The sequence below is a fragment of the Bos javanicus genome, chromosome 18 (assembly GCF_032452875.1).
Source record: "Bos javanicus breed banteng chromosome 18, ARS-OSU_banteng_1.0, whole genome shotgun sequence".
In the NCBI taxonomy this organism is placed as follows: domain Eukaryota; kingdom Metazoa; phylum Chordata; class Mammalia; order Artiodactyla; family Bovidae; genus Bos; species Bos javanicus.
The window spans coordinates 34,865,336-34,889,364 of NC_083885.1; the positions used below are offsets into that span (position 1 = coordinate 34,865,336).

General features: G+C 37.5%; 2 protein-coding genes across 6 annotated transcripts in view; both read left to right on the forward strand.

Moving 5' to 3' along the window:
* Window positions 1-24,029, forward strand: part of CBFB (core-binding factor subunit beta) — a 48,509-nt gene that overhangs the window by 12,510 nt on the left and 11,970 nt on the right. For 3 of the 5 annotated variants that reach the window (XR_009730813.1, XM_061387567.1, XM_061387565.1), the window contains 2 exons: window positions 11,441-11,557; window positions 21,670-21,765. Coding sequence is in view for 3 of the 5 variants with exons in the window: in XM_061387567.1 (XP_061243551.1) it covers window positions 11,441-11,557; window positions 21,670-21,765 (213 nt within the window). In the remaining 2 variants the exon portion in view is untranslated. Of the gene's footprint in view, window positions 1-11,440; window positions 11,558-21,669; window positions 21,797-24,029 lie in introns of all 5 variants that reach the window. The other 2 variants (XR_009730812.1, XM_061387566.1) reach the window with 1 other exon arrangement.
* Window positions 11,564-18,710, forward strand: LOC133230301 (protein-serine O-palmitoleoyltransferase porcupine-like). The gene has a single exon (XM_061387555.1). The coding sequence runs from the start codon at window positions 11,805-11,807 to the stop codon at window positions 13,155-13,157; it is 1,353 nt and encodes a 450-aa protein (XP_061243539.1). The 5' UTR covers window positions 11,564-11,804; the 3' UTR covers window positions 13,158-18,710.

Consider the following 24,029-nt stretch of genomic DNA (forward strand, 5'->3'; position numbering starts at 1 on the left):
TGTCTGACTCTTTGCAACCCGATGGACTGTGGCCCACCAGGCTTCTCTGTCCTTGGAATTCTCCAGGCAAGAATGCTGGAGTGGAGTGCTATTCCCTTCTCCAGGGGATCTTCCTAACCCAGGGATTGAACCCTGGTCTCCTGTATTGCAGGTAGATTCTTTACTGTCTGAGCCACCAAACTTCTCCAAAGTGGCTTTGCAATTCTGCATTCCAGCTAGCCATCTATGAGAGTTTCAGCTACTTCATATCTTTACTAATACTTGGTACTGTCTTTTTTTATTTTAGCCCTTTTTGTGAGTTTGTAGTGGTATCTCATTTTGGTTTTAATTTGCATCTCCCTGTTGACTTGATGTTCAGTATGTTTTATGTGCATCTTTGCCATTTGGCAGTGTCTGTACAGATCCTTTGCCTATTTTTTGATATCAAATTATTATTGAGATATAGGAGTTTTTTTATGTATTAAATACATTTGCTTTATCAGATATTTTTGCAATTGAAGTTTTATTATGAGTCACATTTAAAGTAGAGATAGCCTTGACTGCATATAAAACATTATATTAGGAAGTGTAAATACAAATTTTTGTCAAAACTGCCTCTAATGTAGTAATTTTGGCCTCCTTCAATTGTGCCTCTCAACTTAAAAAATATCTTAATTTTTAAACACAAAAATTTTTTGACTAGGGTTGTGTGGCATGTAGGATCTTAGTTCCCCAACCAGGGATTGAACCCAACACTTCTGCATTGAAAGCCCGGAGTCTTAACCAGTGGACCGCCAGGGAAGTCCCTTGATGTGTTTTTGGGTGTTTGTTTTTTTGAGCTTGTTGTTCTGTTTTGTTTATTATGTTTAAAATGTACATCACATAAAATTTACCATTTTATCTGTTTGTAACTATACAGTTCAGTATCATTAAGTATATTAAAATTGATGCTGTTGTCATCTTCCTTATACTAAAACTCTGTACCCATTAACCACTAACTCTCCTTTCTCCTGTGTCCCTAGTGCCTGACAATTGCCTTTCTGCTTTCTGTCTTTGGTAATTTAATTCCTCTAGGTACCTCATGTAAGTGGAATCATCATCCATAACCTACCTCTTAGAGAACCATTGTTAACGTTTTGTTATATTGCCATTCTTATTTTTTCTGTGTATATTTAAATTGTAAAGCAAAATTATTCTATTTGATATGGCATTAACTTTTTATCTTCAGATTTTCTGCATATCTTATTAATAATTGATCTTAGGAATAGAAAAATCAGCAATAAATAGATACCTTTGTATAAGAGAGAAGCAACAGAATGATTATCAGTGTTAATTCTTGGAAAAAGAAAGTAAGAAATATGGATGTGGATGTATCTAGTGAGCACACGTGCAGTGTTCATTCACCTAGGAAACCTTTGCAGATCTAGGAAACCTTTGCAGATCTAGAAAACAGTAGACAGTCAGTACTGTACACATGGCAGTCATATGAAAAATCTCTCCTACAGAAAACTTTGAGCTTTCTAGTACAGGCATTTTAGGGGGCAGAAAATGTTTATTAATTATCTCTGAGTATATGGGACTCCCTTTGCTACTGTGTACTGTGATTTTCTCATTTAAGAATTAGAACAGAAATAGCAAACAGTTCTGTAGCACTGGCTTTGTGCCAGGTACTGTTTTCATTGATACAAAAACAGATACTTTTATTATCTCCTTTTTTACTGGTAGGAAAGCATTTGTAAGTCTTAATGCGACTTAGTTTGAGCAGGCTCTGAGACTTTATTTCTCTGACATCACTTCCTTGATACTTAGTTTTCTACAGAAGAGTAGAAGCCACAGACCAGCTAACTGCCTCATGCTAGAGACAGTGATTTGTTGGGGAGTTTAATTATTGTTACCTTCTTTTATGAAGGTATACAATGTAAGTAGTTAGAAATTATTATCTACTCTGAGCTTTCCAGTTTAGGCTGGGCTTTCCCAAATTGATGTATATTTAGGAACAAAGAATTTAAAATACTGCTTAAAATATGCCTTTGGCAGTGAAACTGTGCTTTTCAGACTTTCAATATGACTTTCCTGTGCCATACTGTATGTTCTAAGAAGAAAATGGCCAAGTCTGGAATGATTGACAGGTTGTTTTTATGGGGGAAAACATTTTTTTCATGTATACAGTCAACATAAGCCCTTTTGTGTTTTAAAACTTTAGATATGAAGGCAGATTAATCTTAAGATTAAAACAGAAGTATAGCCTAGGAATGTGACTTCAGCTTTTCCATTAGGAGAATTTAGATGTTTTCAAATAAACAAAATATTCTGCCCATATTAAATGACAATTTTTAATAATGTCTGCCTCTCTTGGAGAATATTGTTTTAAATAATGGCACTTCAGGAGAACCCTTCTAAATTTTTGGAGGGTATTGCTTATTCCAGCTTTTCAGTCCTGACTTGCCTTTCCTTTGCTATCCAGAACAATGCTGCTGGGCTTTTTTTTTTTTTTTCCAATTGTAGTAAATTCATATAGAATTCACCATCTTACGCATCTGTTCAATTAGGTGGTTTTTAATATATACACAGAGTACAACCTTCATCACCACTATCAAATTCAGAACATTTTCAGAACTCTGAACTGTTTAAAATATGTTTTGACCTTCTGCAAACTAGTTTTCATCTTGATCACCACCACTAGTACCATATGATTTATATCCTCAGTAATTTACTTAATCCTGCACCAGAGTGAATGAAGTCTTTTATTTGATATTGGAATGCATTTGGTGATAGCTTGATTTCACAGCTGAGGAAACTGGGGCCCAGAGAGGCTAACTAAATCTTCAGTAGTCATGTAATCTGTCTCCTAGGAAGAGCCAGCATCCAGACCCAGGTCTTTTACCCAAGAGTCTGTGTTGTTTGCAGTTTACCACATTGCTGCTAATAATCATTAGGTAAGTTGCTAGAAACTTCACATATCACCTTCAAAAGTTACTTTAGCCCACCAAGTTATTCTTCCTATTAGAGTCAGTATTTTAACATGGTCATTTTTGACCTCATTTTGATGACTTCAGAACAACCTTTAACTTCCATCTTTTTCCTTTCAATGTTTAACTTTTCTTGAATTGTTTTTCTAACTTAAGGCTGCTTTATATTCTCTGATTTTAGGCTCGCCATGACCTGCCTCCTTTTTATATCCTTCCATAACTCTTCTCTGGAGAAAGTGAAAGTGAAGTCACTCAGTCGTGTCCAACACTTTGCAACCCCGTGGACTGTAGCTTACCAGGCTCTTCTGTCCATGGGATTTTCCGGGCAAGAATACTGGAGTGGGTTGCCATTTCCTTCTCCAGGAGATCTTCCCGACCCAGGGATTGAACCCTGGTCTCCCTCTTTGTAGGTAGACGCTTTACCATCTGAGCCAAGGGAACGGCAATCCACTCCAGTATTCTTGCCTGGAGAATCCTGTGGACAGAGAAACTTGGCGGGCTAGAGTCCATGGGGTCGCAAAGAGTGAGACATGACTGAGCGACTAACGCACACATATAACTCTTTTCATCTTATAAAACAAACTCTATACCTATTAAATAGTAATTCTCTATTCCTTGACTCCTATTTCCCCTTGTTCCTGGTAGCCACTCTTCTTTCTCTGTGATTTTGACTAAATAGCTCTTATAAGTGTTTGTACGAACATTATTTGTCTTTTAGAAGTTCTCAGTATTGATTTGGATGTTAATTCCTTAATAAGTATGTGATTTGTAAATATTTTCTCCCATTCTGTGGGTTGCCTTTTTACCCTATTGATATCTTTTGATGTACAAATTTTAAAAATTTTAATGAAGTCCAGTTTATCTATTTTTATTGTTGTTATCTGTGTCCTTGGTGTCATCCCCAAGAAATCATTGTTAGACCCAGTGTCATGAAGCTTTTATCCTTGCTTCTAAAAGTTTTATAGTTTTAGGTCTTAATATTTAGGCTTGGTCTGTTTTGAAGTAATTTTTGTATGTAGTATTAGGTGAGGGTCCAGTTTCATTCATTTGCTTCTGGATATCTGTTTTCCTAGCACCATTTATTAAAAGGACTCTTCTTTCCCCATTGAATGGTCTCTGCACCCTTGTCAAAAATCATTTGACCACACATGTGAGGGTTTATTTCTGGGCATTCTACTCTAGTCCATTAGTCTGTATGTCTTTGTGCCAATACTATAGCATTTTGATTAATGAAGCTTTGTTGTAAGTTTTGAAATCAGAAAGTATGAGTCCTCAAGTTATCTTCTTTCAAGATTGTTTGGCTTTTCAGGTCCCTGTAACTTTTTTTTTTTCTTTCTTTTTATGTATTTTTATCCATTTTCCATATGACTTTTAGGATGGAATTTTCTGTTTGGTTAAATATCCATTTATTGAGTGTGCACCTGCGTGTGTGCATGCACATGTTTGCTTGCTTAATCTTTTAAGTTCCAGGCACATTCTGTATTAATCCGTGTTATGGTTTCAATAAGATGTACTGTTTTCTGTGTGAACTGTAAAAAGTAGATTGGTAAATTACATTAATCACTATAGAAGAATCTGTTTTTTTTAACACTTGCATGCAACCCAAGTATGATTCAGAGGCAAGTGAGATTGAATGACTGTCTGTAATGATTATCCAGTAGGCAGGCAGCTGACTGTGCATTTCTAAATGGAGAGGAACATGTGACTGAAGGAGGATGAGTCAGAACCAAGTATCTTCTAAAGGAATCTGTTAAATAGACTACATAAATGATTACAACTAACAAGCAAGGGATACATACTTCCTTTGTGAAGTATCTTGTTTTCCTGGGTGCCTGTGGCCATCCCAGTATTAAAGGTTATCTGCTGATGCTATTGGTGTGGTCAGCTATTCATTGTCTCAAAAAAAAAAAGTTGTTTCTTTCCCTTGGAAAGAGAACACTATGTAAAATTTTAGTGGAAGTATTTTGTTTAAGTTTCTGTGGTGCTTTATATGTTTCATAAGCTTATGGACATTGGCTTAATTTTTGTTGTCACCTGTGAAAGAGGCGTGATTATTGATTTTATATGTGAGAAATTGGTAGACTTATTCATAATCTTAAATTATTTATCTCAAATATACTGTTAAAACTAAAATTTAAATCCAGGTTTTATCTGATTCTAAAGCACATTTAATTTTTACTCTTCCCATGCTGACTTGGAGTTAAGCATAGTGATAATATTCCTTTTCTTTAAAAAATAATTACAGTTGATTCTCCTAATTTATGGTAGTTGTCTTCTGTAAAGTCCCTGCAAACACATGACCTGTTTATAAGAGGAAAATTCATACTTACTGCTAAAAAAAATGCCTTCCCCCAATTATTAGCCAGTTCACTCCCTCTGCCAATGTATTAGAACCTGGTATCTCTCCTCATACGCATTATTAGAATTTTTATTTAAAAAATTTTTTTCTTTCATTTAAAGATAGTTATATTGTCTCCACTAGTTAAGTAAAATACCAATTTACCATTGATTTGCAGTGTTGCCTTTTTTATTTATTAAATCCTCATATTCTTGGATTTGTTTTTAATTTTTGTTTTGCTTATTCCATTAAGTTGTTTCTGGCTGTCACGGCACTACTTCATGTATATTGATTGCATTGTTACATGTCTTAATATCTAAAGGGCAGAAAATACTTCCTTATATTTTCTTGGATAGTCTAAGTCTGAGTCTTCTGTGTGCATTATAGACTTATCCCTCAAATTCCAGAAAACATTACTTTGAGATTATCCTGGAATTTGGTTAAAATAAGGATTACTTTGAGGTAAATTGGCATTGGTACTCTTACATTAAAGAACATGACATCTTGTTTTTCAAGTCCTTTTCTGTGTTTTAAAAATTAGGTATTGGGAGAATGGCATTAAAACATGTATAATATCATATAAGGAACGAATTGCCAGTCCAGGTTCGATGCAGGATACAGGAAGCTTGGGGCTGGTGCACTGGGATGACCCAGAGGGATGGTATGGGGAGGGAGGTGGGAGGGGGGTTCAGGATGGGGAACACATGTACACCCGTGGCAGATGCATGTTGATGTATGGCAAAACCAATACAATATTGTAAAGTAAAAAATAATAATAATAAAATTTTTTTAAAAATTAGGTATTTTCTTCTTACAGAACCTACCTGTTTCTTATTATATTTATTGTTAGTGGATACTTTTAATGCTATTTTAAAATAAAGACTTTTAAATTTTTCTAAATAGTTACTATTGCAACATAGGAAAGTTTTTGGATTTTGTGTATTTTTTATAACTAGTCATTTTATTGAGCACATTAATTCACTTGGTTTTTTTGTTAAATATTATAGATTTTTCAGGTAGATAATCTTCAGATATTATGTCCTGGTTGTATTTCTAGTCCACTTTGTTAGAACTGTGGTCTTTAAAAGGAGATTGCAAAGCTCCTGGATCTACCTCCTGACAATTTTATCACTGTCAGTGGAACGTTCCATTAATCTTAAGAGTTATTTAAGTCATACTTAAATGTAATAGCTGAATTCAGTCTTAATTCTTACAGTTCTTTTTGTATATATTCAGCTCTTCCTTTGGAGAAGGAAATGGCAACCCATTCCAGTGTTCTTGCCTGGAGAATCCCAGGGATGGCAGAGCCTGGTGGGCTGCCGTCTATGGGGTCGCACAGAGTCGGACATGACTGAAGTGACATAGCAGTAGCAGCAGCTTTTCCTTATTACAGACTTTAAGATAACTGGTGTTGGAATTTTTGAGGGAGGTGGTAGGATATAAATTTTTAAAAATTCATCATGTATTTCCCTCTAACCTTATGATAACTACCCTTTACAAAATGACAGGTAATAAACATCTGTTGAATAGGTGAATCTTTTCAAATTGAAATTATAAGGAAGCTATAAGAAAAGCATTTCTTAATTCCAGCTATCTTTCTATTCTTCTGGTAATCATCATTCAGTTATTTACTGAGAGCCTAAGGAGTGCTGATCATTTCTTCCACTGTTTTCCCTAACATCTGATTTTATAGACCAAAGTCACCAGTGTTTGAGCTCTGAAAGTTTACTACAAGGAAGTGAAATATTCTTTCCAGTTGAAATGGATTTTTTGAGGGTGAACTTTCTGCTTCTTGCTTTAGCAATAGCTTTGATACTTGATTTCCATGTATATTGATGTTACGTTACAGCTCAGTGCTGGTGTGCCTGGAAATCTTTGCAAATTTACAATTATTCTGTTTTAATTTTCTTGAAATTACATTCTTTAGAAATACTCAACAGAGGGAACTCACTCTGCTTTGTAATCTCTGTTTCTGTTGCCTCTCTGGCTACCTAGGAGCTATTGTAGAAGAAAGGACAATTGAAGTTGCCACTGCTTATTCCAAGTTTAGATAGCCACAGAAAAGAGACTCCAGACTCTCAGATAGAACAGTTTTATACAGGTTGATAAATGGAAAGGTACCTTAAGTTCTCTCATATCCTTACTCAGACTCTTGCATTTCAAAACCCAGGGTAACTAATGTTTTAGCTACTGAAGTAGTTTGGTCCCTTTACTAAAGGAAATGAGATTTATCATCTCGTAAGCTGTGTGCTGCAGAGACATTGGTGTCTGTGGGGGAAGGGGAAGTTGCATTTTTACTATCATAGTTGTATCCTTTTCCCCTTATACATCCTTTCAAGAATTTGGTGAAAGCATTAGACTTCTTTAGAAAAATACACATGGACACAAACATATATTTTTATACAGAATTTTGAGATGTTTCTGGTCTTCTTGAAACTTACCCGTAAATCCAAACTCATGTAGGTTGTCTGGACTCCAGACTAAACTCCTGCTTTAAATAAGAGCATTGCCAAAAGTTATGAGTGACATAAGGTCCTGTAACATGATACTTTGAAGTTTTATGTGGCCAACAAAGGAGAAATTTTTACGGGGAGGCCTGTAACTTAACCTTTAGCCACTAGGTTTTTTGCATGCTTTCCTCTTTGTTCACAGCCTGCTCTGCTGGATTCTTCTCTTCTACATAGCATCTAAAAAGTTGAATTGCCTCAGGTCTCTTCATGGGTCACTTCTCTCCTACTTACGGTTGCTTGAGTAATCTCTTCCATACCCCTGAATTGAAACACCACAGTGTTGTTGTTGATGGCTGTGTGTATGTTAGTTGCTCAGTCATGTCTGACTCTTGTGATCCCATGGACTATAGCCCACCAGGCTCCTCTGTCCATGGAATTCTCTAAGCAAGAATACTAGAGTGGGTTGCCACTTCCTCCTCCAGGGGATCTTCCAGACCCAGGGATTGAACCTGGGTCTCCTGCATTGCAGGTGGATTCTTCACCATCTGAGCCACTAGGGAAGCCCTGTTGATAGCTGCCAGATTTGTATCTTCAACCAGTATCTCTTCCCAGAGTGCCAAAATCCCACATGCAACTGCCTGCCCAGAAATCACTGTTCACATATCTTAGATGTCGCCTGTGTAACAGATAATAAAACTTAACCATGACTATGTTACTCTATTGAGATATAATTCATAGAGCATAAAATTTACCCTTCATTAAATTAAAGAAAAATTCAGGGATTTTTAGCATATTCACAGAACTGTGCATCTATCACCACTCTCATTCCAAAACATTTTCATCACCCTAAAAAGAAATCATGTACTTATTAACGGTCACTCCTCATTTCCACCACCGCCTAGCCCCTGGGAACCACTGATATCTTTCCTGTCTCTGTGTTTGCATACTCTGGATATTTCATGTAAATGGAATCATGTAGTTTGTGGCCTTTTTCTGGTTTCTTTCACTTAGCATAATATTTTCAAGGTTCATCCATGTTGTAGCGTGTATCACTACTTTATTCCTTTTTAGTGGCTGAGTGGTATTCTGTTAATGGATAATGCCATGGTTGGTTTGTGCATATTTTTGTTGAAGCTTTACTGCTACAGTGATGTGGAATTTAAAGCTATAGAATGTGAAAATTAAGTGATACCATGTGTAATTTGAATTGAAATAGTGTTACAAATACTGGTACTTAGAACTTAAGCTGATTTTTTAAAATGTCCAATACTTTTGTGCTCATGCTCGGTCCTGTCTGACTCTGTGACACCAACTGTAGCCCCCAAGCACCCTCTGTCCGTGGAATTTTCCAGGCAAGAGTAGTAGAGTGGGTTGCCATTTCCTATAATTGTAATACTTTTACCTTATTTCCAAAAGAATGCAAAATGTGAGGCTGTGGTCACTTTTAACTTTCTGTGAAGTCTTAAGCATATCCTCCTGATATTTTACTTTTGGAAAGATAAGCAGGCTATTGTTATTTTTGTGTGTGATTAGCTGAATATTTACCCATTTTAAAGGCTTTACAGAATTCATTTTATATAAAACATTTAATTATTCTAGGACAGTGGTTTGAACCCAAGGTCATATTCTAATACATTTTCTTTTCACAGTTTGAAGTGAACCATCATTACTTTCAGTAAAAAAAATGTCTGAATGTTTAAATGACATTATTAAATTACATTACAAGATGCCAAACTGTTGACAGTTTTATTTTCTTCGTACTTTGAGGTTTGTTATTCATAAATGTATGAAGTGCCAAACACTTACTTTGAAGTTCTACACATAAAACTGTATTTAAATGTGAACATCTAAATAAATCACAGGATCATCTAAATATTATTTTAAATTACAATTCCAGGCACTAGCCTTGATTATGAACTGTAGCCATTTTCTGAACTCATTTAGGAATTTTCCAAGGCAGATCAGTGGTTTTCTTAGTCATGAGAGAACTTTTACAAAAGAGTAATAAATCAGCTTTTTAAAAAAATTTGGTAATTTCATAAGGAAAATATTTATTGATGATGGAAGTTAATTTGAATAAGTTAGGTTATGGAATCTTTGAATTTAAAAGATGTAAGTCATTGATAAAGAATATATAATCTGGTCATAAAATTGACCTTTCTGTCCTGTTAAATGAGAATCATCTTTATGTTTAGTGTGAGAATTTAAAATAATGAGGTAAAAAAATAATAAAATAATGAGGTAGATTGACAGTTGAAATGCCGTGCTGTGTAGCACCCTCTTCTCTCTTGGAAAGAGTAAGGGGAATCTCTAGTAAATGTGGTAAGTCAAGTTATACTGATAGGCAATTCAGAGAGTTAGTGTAGATTTAGTGAGGTATCACGCATGAGGTTGTCACAGTCACTTGTTCAATTAGGTGCACACCACTGGAGTTTTAAATTCACAACGTGGAAGGGAATTCACAATGTGCAGTTATCGGAACAGAAGGAAATGTGTGGTTAAACGGTTTCAGCTATAACTGTAGACTGTTTCCCTTGGTCCACATGGGAGGAGAAATGGAACCTAATGTTTTGTACTTTTTTTCCAATATCAGTAGAAATTGACTCAGCATGGCTTATGGGGGCCCTTAACAGGAAAAATAGTTGTGTTTAGTAGTGGAGGGAAATGACATAAATATGTACTAAGAAGGCATAAGTCCTCTAGGTTTTATTTTACAGGTGCTTCAGTAGTCATTTTTCTTGCATGTTTATAGGTACTGACAGTCCTACTAAACCTCTCTAAAAACAAGAGTGCCTCAAGATTTTTTTGTTGAAGAAACTGCTGAATTGATTAAAGAAAAAGGTGTTTTCAGCTTTTTCCTCCTTTATTTTTTTCTTACTGTATCACAGTAAAATACTCACCTCAGGATAATAGCATCATCCATCTTTCATCAAGATGATCCATCCTTTGTTGGTGGATCCTTAATTGCTTGAGAACAATTATATTTTCAGGCAATATGAAGATTGATTTGGTGATCCAAAATGAAAGTGACAAATTCGGAAGTCATGCCTAAAGTGACTTTTGCTCAAGGGTTATTTACTTGAAACATGTGTTACATGCATAAGTAAGTGTTGTGCTAGTTAAGGTTCTTTGGCTAAAAGCAACAGAAATCAACTCTGGCTAACTTAAGTTTAAAAAAAAGAAGGAAAAAGAAGCAGCATTACTTAACAGAAGTCTATGAGGTAGGTCATAAGATGGAAAGGAAAGGAGAAGAGCCTGACCCTGGGTGGCTTCAGGTATCCAGATAGAAACAGTGCATTCTCTTCAGGAGTTAGTGAATTCCAGTTGTTGTACATCTACATGTCTTTCTAGTCAAGATTCAAAAATTAAGGCAAAGTACCTGAATGTCCCAGTTTCATCTGCAAGAGAAATGATGTCTACTTCAAGCATCATCTTAACTACAAACAGTTTTTACAAAATCTGTGAAACTTCCTTTTAAAAATAATCTAGAAAAATTGTGACTAGAAATAAAAACTCCTGGTAAGCCAGATTAATTTAATGTATAGAACATAGAGGCTGTGCTTTGTATACGTTCCTGCAATTCTTAATTTCTGTATTTAGTTCCCCCCCCAAAGAAAACCAGTTTTCATAAGTAAGTTTATCCTTTGTTTCTTATGTGTCTGATGGCTCAGCATGGATCTTCATTCCTCTTTTCTGTGTCTTAGGTATATTTGAAGGCTCCCATGATTCTCAATGGAGTCTGTGTTATCTGGAAAGGCTGGATTGATCTCCAGAGACTGGATGGTATGGGCTGCCTGGAGTTTGATGAGGAGCGAGCCCAGGTAGGGTGACTTCAGGCTTTACTGACTGTGGTCCCTTTATTTATCCCTAATCTTGCCTTTGTCTGGAGATCTATGTTACCCAGTCCTTAAGAGTAAGTATACAGTGCTGCCCTGGGAGCGTCAGTGGTCGCAGCCTTGCAGCTGGTGGGGAAGGCGTCCCAGTGGTGGCAGTGGTGTATCCCTGGCCCTCTGGACTGCAGCTTCTTTACTGCCAAGTTATCTGTTCATCCATCCGTGGCAGTCCACAATGGCCACTTTCAGCCGCCAGGAATTTTTCCAGCAGCTCCTGCAGGACTGTCTCCTGCCTACTGCCCAGCAGGGCCTTGACCAGATCTGGCTGCTCCTTGCCATCTGTCTCGCCTGCCGCCTCCTCTGGAGGCTTGGATTGCCTTCCTATCTGAAGCACGCAAGTACTGTGGCGGGTGGGTTCTTCAGCCTCTACCACTTCTTCGAGCTGCACATGGTCTGGGTCATGCTGCTCAGCCTTCTGTGCTACCTCGTGCTGTTCCTCTGCCGACGTTCCTCCCATCGCGGTGTCTTCGTCTCCGTCACCATCCTCACCTACCTGCTCATGGGTGAGATGTACATGGTGGACACTGTGGCATGGCACAGGATGCGAGGGGCCCAGATGATTGTAGCCATGAAGGCAGTGTCTCTGGGCTTTGACTTGGATCGGGGTGAGGTGAGCATGGTGCCGTCACCCATGGAATTCATGGGCTACCTCTGCTTTGTGGGCACTGTCATCTTTGGGCCCTGGATATCCTTCCACAGGTACTTAGAGGCCGTCCAAGGCCGCCCACTGAGCTGCCGGTGGCTGCAGAAGGTGGCCCAGAGCCTGTTGCTGGCCCTTCTGTGCCTGGTGCTGTCCACCTGTGTGGGCCCCTATCTCTTCCCCTACTTCATCCCCCTCGACGGTGACCACCTCCTTCGCAAGTGGCTGCGAGCCTATGAGAGTGCTGTCTCCTTCCGCTTTAGCAACTATTTTGTGGGTTTTCTATCTGAGGCCACAGCCACGTTGGCAGGGACTGGCTTCACCGAGGAGAAGGATCACCTGGAATGGGACCTGACGGTCTCTAAGCCACTGAACGTGGAGCTGCCCCGGTCCATGGTGGAAGTTGTCACAAGCTGGAACCTGCCCATGTCTTGCTGGCTAAATAACTATGTTTTCAAGAATGCTCTCCACTTGGGGACCTTCTCAGCCGTGCTGGTCACCTATACAGCCAGTGCCCTCCTGCACGGCTTTAGCTTCCACCTGGCTGCAGTGCTGCTGTCTCTGGCGTTTATCACTTACGTGGAGCACATCCTCCGAAAGCGCCTGGCTCGGATCCTCAGTGCCTGCATCTTGTCGAGAAGGTGTCCATCAGACTGTTCACACCAGTATCGTTTGGGCCTGGGGGTGCGAGCCTTAAATCTGCTCTTTGGGGCCCTGGCCATCTTCCACCTGGCCTACCTGGGCTCCCTCTTTGATGTTGATGTGGACGACACCACAGAGGAGCAGGGCTACGGCATGGCATACACTGTCCACAAATGGTCAGAGCTCAGCTGGGCCAGTCACTGGGTTACTTTTGGATGCTGGATCTTCTACTGTCTCATAGGCTGAGACACATCTGAGGCAGCTCCCTTAAGAACCCTCCTCAGGGTGGTGGGGATGAGGGAAGGCCTTCTCTCTAATTTTTGATTCTTCTCCATTCTTCACACTGGCCCCCCATACCGCTACACACACACACACATATGCACATTCATACACACACACATCATCTCCATACCTTCCAATCCCCACTTCCACCACAGGATGGGAAGGGAGTGGTCCCTCCTGGGGCCTAGGAGTGGGAAGAGCCTGGGAAAGCAGAGAACAGGAGATCCAGGGCCTTCCTGCCTGCCTTGTCTCTTCGTATATACAGTTTGTTATTATCAAGTAAATTTGGAAGTTTTTTTTTTTTTTAAGTATAGAAAGTCTCATGTTCTCATAATATTGAGGAATTCTGAAGAGACTGAGACCCAGAATATGGTCCCGGTTTTGGGAAAGTTTTCCTTCAGTGGTGTTAAATTGCATCGGACTACCACTGTGTGCTTAGTGGGGCACTTCAAAGTGTAATAGATGGTTCTGTTTAATATTTGCTCTGGATCTTTGGCACATTTTGGGGGGAGGGAACGCAGTTTAAAATAAAATGTAAGAGCAGCAGTTTTGAAACAGCTGAATGAGGAGCTTGGCAAGTTTTCCTTCCAAAAAAGCAATTATTAAACTTAACAAAATTGTAAACAAACAAGCAAAAACCCATTTAAGGTCTCTGGAAGTTAACCAAAGGACAAATATTGAGAGGCATTTATTCGAACAAAGCTAGTGAATTTCAGTATAAACAGTGATGACGGTCTAGCATGTTAGGAGATGCTCCCATCTCCTCCCTCAGCTCTGGTTCCTCAAGTTCTACTCTGGGCACGCCATGAGGACTGGCAGCTCTGTTGTCCTGTCAGAGGGAGCTGACTTTATTTAGAGCAGCACTTGGAAAAACACAAGCCCAGGGCTGTTACTGAAAACAATAGCAGTCTCTGTGTCAGACAGTCTTAGAAAGCTAATGTTGCAAGGAACAAGAAAATGGCAGACTGGGCAGAAATTTATCAGGGAAATCTAGGGAAAGAGATAGCTAAAGTGAGCCCTACTATTCATATCACACTTAGCTCTTAGGGTCCAAAAGGCTGTGTACATGTACAAGGCCGCACCTATTCAGGAGAGGACAGAGAACCCTTGAAAGCTACTGGCCCCTGACTGAATGCAGGGTAGACTGATAAACTCCCTATACTTTGAAAGTATCCCTCCAAGCCACACACAAACCCCATGGCAAAGGATTTGAAAGCCTTCTGGCTCAAGGTGTTGAAGCAAAACCTCTGACCAGTCATTGGCTGACCACTAAGTTACGCTGACCTGGGACAGCCCCCTAGAAAGCAAGGCTTAAAAAGAAGGGGGGAAAAAAAGCAGTGACATCAGAGTTTGGACACTGATGGGGGAACAGATTCCAGAAAATTAGGCAAGTCACTAACTGGACAAACAGAAAACAGGCAACATGAAGCTGTAGGCAGGGTCAGAATTTCTATTTGCTACTAATTTAGAGTATTTCATCTAAAACACCCAGTTTTTAACAGGAAATTATAAGACACGAAAATAAGCACAAAAGTGTGACTGTTATTCAGGGGGAAAGCAAGCAATAGAAACTTGGGGAGAGCTCGGTGGCAAATGATGGTTCCTAGTAACAAAAAAAGCAGTTTCTTTTTCAGTGTATTCAAAGAACTAAACGAAAAATTCTTCCTTTTGCCAGTGACTCTTCAAAGAGAGTATTAATAAAGACATTTGTGACTTCCCTCGTCCAGTGGTTAAGACTCTCTGTTGCCAATGCAGGGGGTGTGGGTTCGATCCCTGGTTGGGATGTGCTGTGCAGTGCAGCCAAAAGAGATTTTTTTTTTTTTTTTAAGGAATAAAGAGATCTAAATTTTTAAAAGGAATCAAATAGAAATTCTAGAATTTGAAAAGTACAATGACTGAAATGAAAAATTCACAGACTCAGGATTTGAGCTGGCAAAAGAATTAGTGAACTTGAACACAAGTTAACAGAGGTTATCCAGCCTCAAGAACAGAAAGCAGAAGGAAAAAAACAATCAGTATCAGAGACGGTAGGACGCCAGCCCACAGAACAGCATACATGTTATGAAAATCCCAGATGGAGAGGAGAGAAAGAAAGGAGCAGAAGATGTGTTTTAAGAAATAGCTGAAAATTTCTAAATTTGATTAAAAATATTCATCTCCATGTCCAAGAAGTTGAATGAACTTTAAGAAGGATAAGCAGAAAGAAATCCACACCTAGATACATCATAGCCAAACCTGCAAAAGGGAAGCCTCAGTACGTGCAAGTGAGTTGCAGTAAGGTTAACAGCTGACTGACTTCTGTAATTATGGGGGCCAGAACATGTCAGAGTATATGATTATTAGATGGTGTTAATTTTTCAGTTGTTTAATATTAATCCACTTAATGAAGTTAAAATGATGGCATGAATAAAAGGAGCTCTCTTTTTGTTAGTTCTGTTATCTCTTTCCATGTTGTTGTCCATATATAGAAATGTAGGAATTGTCTCCGTAAGAGATCAAAAAAATTAAACCTTCCTAGTAAAAAAATTCAGATTCAGAGTTAAAATTCTTAGGAAAGAATCTCTGCTACTTTGATTTCCACAGGGATAAGGAATACTTAATTCTTTCAGGAAAGTAGTAAATGGCAATTTAGAAGGCTGTTTTTGTAAAAAGTGATTAACAGCAGAGTGAATTTATATAAGGGGGAATTAAGTTGACGTCTAAAACTGAAATATAAAATGATAGGTAAAAATTTTTAAGTTTAACCCATAGTATTTTCCGTACTTAGAATTTCCCAGGTTTTGTTGCCCTGGTCCACAGATTGGGTTTTATTGCTATAAAGTGTCATCTACTGTGATAGAAAACTAATATAATAATAGGTCTTTCATAATATAAAAATTTTAAAGCAGGGGATGCCAACCATCAGCACTTGTCTGGAGCTTTCACCATCCCAAATCTTCTGGAAGATAATAAAAGTAAAAAGGCAATATAGTATAGAAGTTAGGAGTAGGAGCTTCATGGTCATAGAATTGTGATTCCTGGCCCCACCACTTACCAGCTGTTGTGAACAGCATGTTTGTGTTACCCCTAAGTTAGTACTTTGAAGCCTCAGCTTCCAATATGACTGTATTTGGAGATTGGGCCTTTATGGTGTATGTTCTTGTTGTTTAGTCACTAGATTGTGTCTGACTCTTCTGCAACCCCATGGATTGTAGCCCTCCAGGCTCCTCTGTGAGATTTTCCAGCCAAGAATAGAGTGGGTTGCCATTTCCCTCTCAAGGGTATTTTCCTGACCCCAGGATCAAACCTGCATCTCATGTATTGGCAGATGGATTCTATTACCACTGAGCCACCAGTGAAGCCTCCTTATGGGGTTGATTAAGGTTAAATGAGGTCCAATGAGTGGAGTCCTGATATGATAGGATTAGTGTCCTGATAAGAAACACAGAAGAGAGCTAGCTTGCTTATTCTCTCTGCCATGTGAGAACAAAATTCTCTAACAGTTGCTGAGGTACCTGGTAAGCTAAGAGAGAAACAGAGAATAGTCACAACTGCATTTTTAAAAATTAAATTGTGTAAGTATTTCTGCTGAAATATTTTCACAGGTATTGTCTTTTTGCCTTTGTTCATAGTATCTTTGACAAACATTGGCAAGGATATGGAAAAACAGTTGGTGTACTGTTTGATTACATAAAGTTGACAAAACATTTGGAAAACTGGCAATAAATACTAAAACTGCACATATGTGTATGTGTGATCCAGTAATTCTTTTCTGAGGCTTGGTATGCAGTAGAAATGAATGTGTGTGTGTGTGTGTGTGTGTGTGTGTATGTATTCATCAAGATACACATACTAGGACATTTGTAACAGCATTATTGGTTAATAGCCAGGAACTATATAAACTGCCCAAATGCCCACTAAACAGTCAAATCGGTAAATTGCATGTTCACACAGAGAAATAAAATGAAAATAAAAAACTACAATTAGCCCACCAATGAGTGAATTTCACAAATATATTAAAGTACAAAAATAGGTAAAACTAATACTACATGGTGTTAAAAAGAACAGTAGTGATTTATCCTTGGGTGAGGAGGCTAGTTCCTGGAATGGAGGAGAAGACTTCCAAGATGCTGGTAATGCTCTGTTTCTTCATGTGGGTTTTAGTTACAGAGCAGGTTCAGTTTCTGAAAATTCATCAAGCTATCTTTTAGGACAGTGCTGTCCAGTAGAATTCAAGTGTGAGCTACATTATGTAATTTAAATTTTTCTAAAAGTCACATTTTAAAAAGCTTTTTTAAATTAGTAACTTTTGCATTTTATTTATCCCAGTATATCCAAAATATTATCATTTGAACATAAAATGGATATAAACATCTATTGAGACATTTTACCTTTTTTTGGAAGTAACTATTTGAAACCCAGTGTGTTTTCCACTTACTCAAATTAGCAACATTTCAGGTATGCAGTACTCAAATGGCTAGAGGCTGTGCTACTGGACAACACAGCCCTAAGATATGTACTATTTTGTGTTTGTAATATACTTCAATAAAGTGTTTTGAAAGTTTCCCACAATGAAGATATTTCTGAGTACAGTTGTATAAACTCACAATTGAATCATATTTGCTGATTGTATTTTCACTTCATTTTCTGTAATGTGTAAGAGGTAAATTTCAGTGTTTTCCTATGTTTGATTTTCAATAATTGCAATTCTTTGAAAGCTGGAAAAACTGAAAAATTTGGCACTTCACCATTGAGTACTTTGATCAGAGATTTCCAGCTAATTTTGAACAAAATATAGCTAAAAGGACTCATTCACAGGAAACAAACAAAAAAATCAATGCCATTTTAGGAACTAGGTTGATTTCAGAGAAGTTCTTCAAAGGCTCAAATTTTTAAAATACAAAGTGCTTGTGTAATGTCATGTGAATTTTTTTTGTGTTCAGCATCAGCTTTGTCACAGATTTTATAGTTCAGCCACTTTAACTGTGAATACATGGATATATTTGTAATTTATGCGACTCTGATGTCCAGTTGATTGGTAGAATTCCTCACTACTTTGGTAAAGAATTGTTCGGGTAACAATTATGAATTACTTGTGTACCACAACTAATTCCTAGTAAATTTCTATTTAATCATTTAAAAAATTCACCAAGAATATTATTCTTTATACAGTGTTTAAATGTTTGTTGCACTGTTTGTATTATCAGTTTAAGAACTAACAGCTTTATCTTTGTTGTTGTACTTTTTAAATTAATTTAAGCAGTCACAAAAATGTTTCACCTTCAATATAATGACTTTCCAAAAGTTCTATTTTGATTCTATAATAAGGTTAGAAAAATTTAGCTGTTATTGGGATGAATAGATTTTTCTATTTAAAGTATCTGATGACATTGATGTAAAACTGGTATCCTAAAGCTTTTTGCAGAGTTTTTCTTCCAGCAAAGCCAACATGCAAACAGCTTTGCTTTTTGTACGTGCACAAGAATGTGAGTGAAAATTTAGAAGAGTCGTTTGATTTAAATAAAGTTATGTTCTACAGAGTGGTGTTACCGTTTGCAGCTGCACATGCTAAATTGTCGCCTTTGAAGTATATGTTGATGCTTCTTCAGCAGATTTATTTCTTTTGGTTTTCATGTGATCAGTGATAATCATCCTGGTCCCCACAGAGAATAGGAAATGCTATTATTTTGTACAGATTATGCGTTCATCATCAGCTTTCTTGGATACGAATTTGATTCTTAATTTTTCATTTAATACATACATCTATTTTTTAAATTCATTGCACAGGAAGGTGAGTATTACCAAACTGTAAAATAAATATAGTTGTAGATTTAGCTATACAATAAAGACAAAATCAGCATAGCAAGAATGGTTAAGAATAGTCTATTTGTATGCTCTGTGAGATCACTGCTAGACTTTTTTCCCATGTGGGTTTCACAAACACCCAACCACTCTTTATGATGACCCCACCTGACTGCTTAGTGCAGACTGTGGTATAGACTTTGGAGTAGCAGATTAGTGTAGCAGGTAGCTGGGGGGACCGGAGTGCTGAAAGCCTCTTCCATGACTGCCTGAGTCTGGCTGGTGTTAGTTGGCCCTATCTGTTTTAGCGTACCTGATGGGTGAGTGTGTAGTTCTCTCAGCAAGTACTCTTTATACTATCCTTGAAAGGGAGGTGTTATTTAAGTTCCCACCAGGAGACGATCAAAATAACATTGGGTCGCTGGTTGTCTTTCAGTTTAACCATTTATTAAAGTGTAATGCACTGTTCATTGCACATACATTTCACATCTTACTAGAAAAGATGAAGCTGGAATTGTAGGTAGAGAGCTACCAAATCTCTCTTGGCTTTTTTTACTATAAATAATGGTAATAATTTCTTTTTATTTTAATAAGGTAAAAACCTATGATCCTTGCTAAAATACACATTAGTGACTAATAACTTTGTTAGAGTTAGATTACATCTCACATGCTCTCATTTTATCTTTCAAGTATTCAGTCACAACTGGTAATTATTTATTGATTTTTGTAATTATTTGTTCATTGTCCACCTGCCCTACTAGACCAGAAACTGTGAGGAAAAGCATTGATTGTTCCCACTCATTGTATACGTGGCACCCAGCACAGTGACTTGGGCATCATAAAGACTCACGGACATTTGTGGAATAAATGAAATTAAGTGAATGAATACACAGAACAGAAGGGATATCCTGTTATCAGCAGACATGTCCTAGTTGATACCTAACTAAGAGAAAACCCTGAGGAGTTGGGAATAGTGTTCTTTTGTGGGTGTCTTTGGCTTATACATTACATTCTGAGAATACAGTTGGTATATATAGTAATGTGTAGTCACATGTATAAATTTTATCTGTCCACAAATGCTTATAAAAGAATAGGATTTATTGAATGTTGTCAGGTAGTGCACTTAAATTTTTTTATGTTATTTAATCTCATGAAGTATTAGGGCTATGTGCATTCTTCGTGAGAGTTTACTGAGGCTTAGAAAATGAAATACTCCTGGGTCACAAAGCTAGTAAATGCATCATAAGAGTGGAAACTTGTTCACACTTATCCGTTTTGTTTAGTCAGTGAAAATGACAAGTATTGAACAACCCTACTAACATAGCCAAATAAAGGATTTAGCACGCAGAATAAGATAACGGCGGTATGCAGTTCAGGCCTGGTATAGCACATATTACTGGGGGCTGTGGGTCCTTTCATTTTTCCTGCTGCACTGTGCTCAGTGTGTATGGCTTAGTATTATGCGTGCAAGATGGATGCTGTATCTCTGGTCATTGCATCAGTTCCCAGGGAGAAGGAAAGGTGACATGTCTCTTAAATGAATCTTAGAAGCCCTATCAGGTGACTTACACTTCTGTATCATTGGCTAGAGCATTGTTACCTGGCCACCCATTCCTGCAATGAAACTGAGGCAGTTGAATATTGACTTTCTGGGTTGTGTTTTTGATATTTTAATTTCATCAACTGTGCATTGAAAGTTCTAGGGTTGAGACGTATGTGGCTGCAAACATTGAGCATCATGTGCTGTAGACAGTGAGGGAGCTTTAAGTTGGGGGTTATTATGGTCAGGTTGTGCTTTAGAAGGCATGCTTTGATGGCTGTATTATGGCTTGGGAGATGATAGAATGGAAGCAGTAAGTAATTGCAGTAATTCAGTGAGAGTTCTTAGGAGCCTGAACTAGCAAAATGTTTGAAGGAATGAAAAGGAGACTACAGTGATTCAAAAAATAGGTCACGTGGATAGGATTTGGTGGTTGATTGGGTCTGTGAAGATAAGAGGAGAGTAAAGTGTCAAAGGCAGTTCAGGTTCCCAGCTGAAATGAGTGAGTGGTGCTACCATCCAGACTAAAGTAGAGAGGGTGAGTTTAAATTGGTTGCCTTTTAGACACAAGAAGTTGGAGATATCTGGGTTTCCTTCATGTACAGATCTTTATTCATCCATTGGGAAAGGATTCAGGTAGATTTGTTACGTATTACAAATAATTTTCCTTGATAATATCCCTTGGAATTTTCTTTTTGTTGCCTAGAAGTTTCTAACATTTGTACAATCAATTCTGTTAATACTCTCTTTATATTTCTGGCTTCAGTGTTATAATTAGAGCATCCAGCCTGTCTTATCCCCACACTGTAGAAGTATCTTAATTTCTTTTTCCTCATACTTCCATGTCTTAAATATTGACTTGATTAGGATTTTATTTTGGTGAATAGGATGAGGTAAGGACAGAAAAGGGAAGAGCATTTTCATTTGTTAGAATGTGATTGAACGTGACTACTATTTCCAGGATGTTATACTAGCACACGAAAATAATGAGGTTTTCTTGGAGAAGTTGCTCTAATGTTTTTTTTATGGCTTTGATGTTTTGGGAATTCCTCTGTTATTCCTTTCTTTGAAAGAATAAAACACCCCCCCCCCAAATTTTAATGTTTTGATTATAAGTCAAAATTAAAGTACCCATTTCATGTCTTCTTACGACAGCAGGAGGATGCCTTAGCACAACAGGCCTTTGAAGAGGCCCGAAGAAGGACACGTGAATTTGAAGACCGAGACAGGTCTCATCGGGAGGAAATGGAGGTGAGAGTTTCACAGCTGCTGGCAGTAACTGGTTAGTACTTTCCCCCAAACTCTCAGGCTCTATTTGTGATGTTTGTGCATAATGTTTTTAAGTAGTTTAACGTCTTTCATTTTTAAAAGGTGGTGCTCTGTGACTTCATGTTTATTAAATGTAATTGCTAAAAAGAAACTTTAGTCTTAATTTTAAGGTTGTACATGAATTCCTCATTTATTGGTCTTCCTAAAAATCATTTACTGGAACGTATATTTTCTATTCATTGATCCAAATATCTTCTTTTGTCTTAAATATCTTTTAGATGTTTGTGTAAAAACTATCATGTTATCATAGAATATGTATTTTTAGAACATTATTAAAATGGGAAAAACATCATTTTCCACTTTTCTGTAAATATTTTGGCTTGATATTGTAATATTTAATTTTCAGTCCTCTGTATAGTCTCTTTTTTTTTTTTTTTTTGTATAGTCTCTTTACTAGAGGAGAATTGAATACTTTCAAACTACTACAAAGAATGGAATTAACTTAGACTATTTTTATTTAAATCTTTTTGTGATAAAGTGAAATAGACACCAAATCGACACCAAAAAAATATGTAGCTTAATTATTGGAAGGTGAACACTCCTATAACCATTGAGGTTTTTTTTTTAAATGTGACATTTACCTAGGTATTCCCACCTCCATGTGTGCATTTAGTTATGACCGTATCTTTCCGCTCAAAAGTAATCATTACCTCAGTATTTGTAGTAATCACTTCCTTGTGTCTTTTTACAGTTTTATTACCAATGTCTGCTTCAGTCCTAAACACTCATATTTAGTCTTGTCCAGGACTTAAATTTGATATGACTATCAACTAAATAGAATAATTTCCAGGCATTAAAAGTGTTCTGAAAACTGGTTGCACAAAAGTGTGAATGTGTTTACTTAATACTACTGAACTGTGTACTTAAATATGGTTAAGGTGTAATTTTTATGTTATTTATATATATTTTTCCATGTTAAAAACATTTTTTAAGTTAGTGTTGTATGACAGAGAAAATTTGTTGTTTTTCCATGCACAAAATTATATATACACTATTTAAATGAGCTTAAAAGTGTGTGTGTCTGTGTCTGTGCGTGTGTGTGTGTGTGTGTGTGTGTGTGTGTGTGTGTGTACACACAAAGACAGTGGTTAAGATCCCAGACCCTGGAGCCAGATAGCAAGCTCTGAATCTGACTGCCACTTTGTCACCTCTGATAACGTGTTTCATCTTTCTGTGACTGAGTTTTCTCATCTGTAATCGTGCCTGTCTCATACGTTCATCATAAAGATTAAATGAGTAAATATTAATACATGTGAAAGCACCTTTACAGAATGTGGCACTGACTAGGTGTCAGCTGACATTATTGGTATTACTTCATATATATGTTTGTTAAAATATTTTCTAAGGGAATTCGCTGGTGGTCCATTTGTTAGGACTCCGTGCTTTCACTGCCAAGGGCCCAGGTTCAGTCCCTGGTTGGGGAATTAAGATCTCGCAAGCCATGTGGCATGGCCATATATATATAACAAATTAAAAAATCAAGTTTACTTAGTGCTTAGTGTATGAAACAGAATTATTGTTTAATGGTTGATATTTCCTTTTGTCAGTGAGTAAATTGATGTTATTGGCTGATAGCGACTGATGATGACCTCAAAAATACTTTCTAGCCAGGGGAAAAGACAGGAGGGATGTAATGTAGTACATTTTTTTCTTTGAAGCTTTTGCAATTCTTGTAATCAAACTTTCTGTGGCATTTTCTTCAAGGGTACTCATTCTGTAATAGTAAGGAATTTTCAATGTGTAATATGCATTTGTTATCTAAACCTTTTTTGCTCATGCTGTTTGTTCCTTGACTGAGAATTTACTCTTCTGCGTATTCAAGGTCCAGCTTAAGTGTTATCTGTCAATCCCTTCTCTGATCTTCTTAATCATAATTAGCCCTTCTACTTTATAGTTTCCAGAGCTCTTCTTCTTTCTATTACTGTTCTTATTGAACAGTATGTTAGAACAATTAAAAACTTGTCTGTCCTCCACTGTAGTATGATCCCCAGTGAAATGGGGTCCCTGATGTTTTGAGCCATGGCAGTACAGAGGAAGGGCGCTCACATCTGCCTCTGCCTAGGGGGTCACTTGCAGCGTTTTGAAGGAGGAATGTGAACTTGCCAGCAGGACAAGCTGGGGAAAGCATTCTGGAGAGATGGAGCAATGTGCAAAGGAGTGAAGGACTACGAGATCTTAGCATGTCA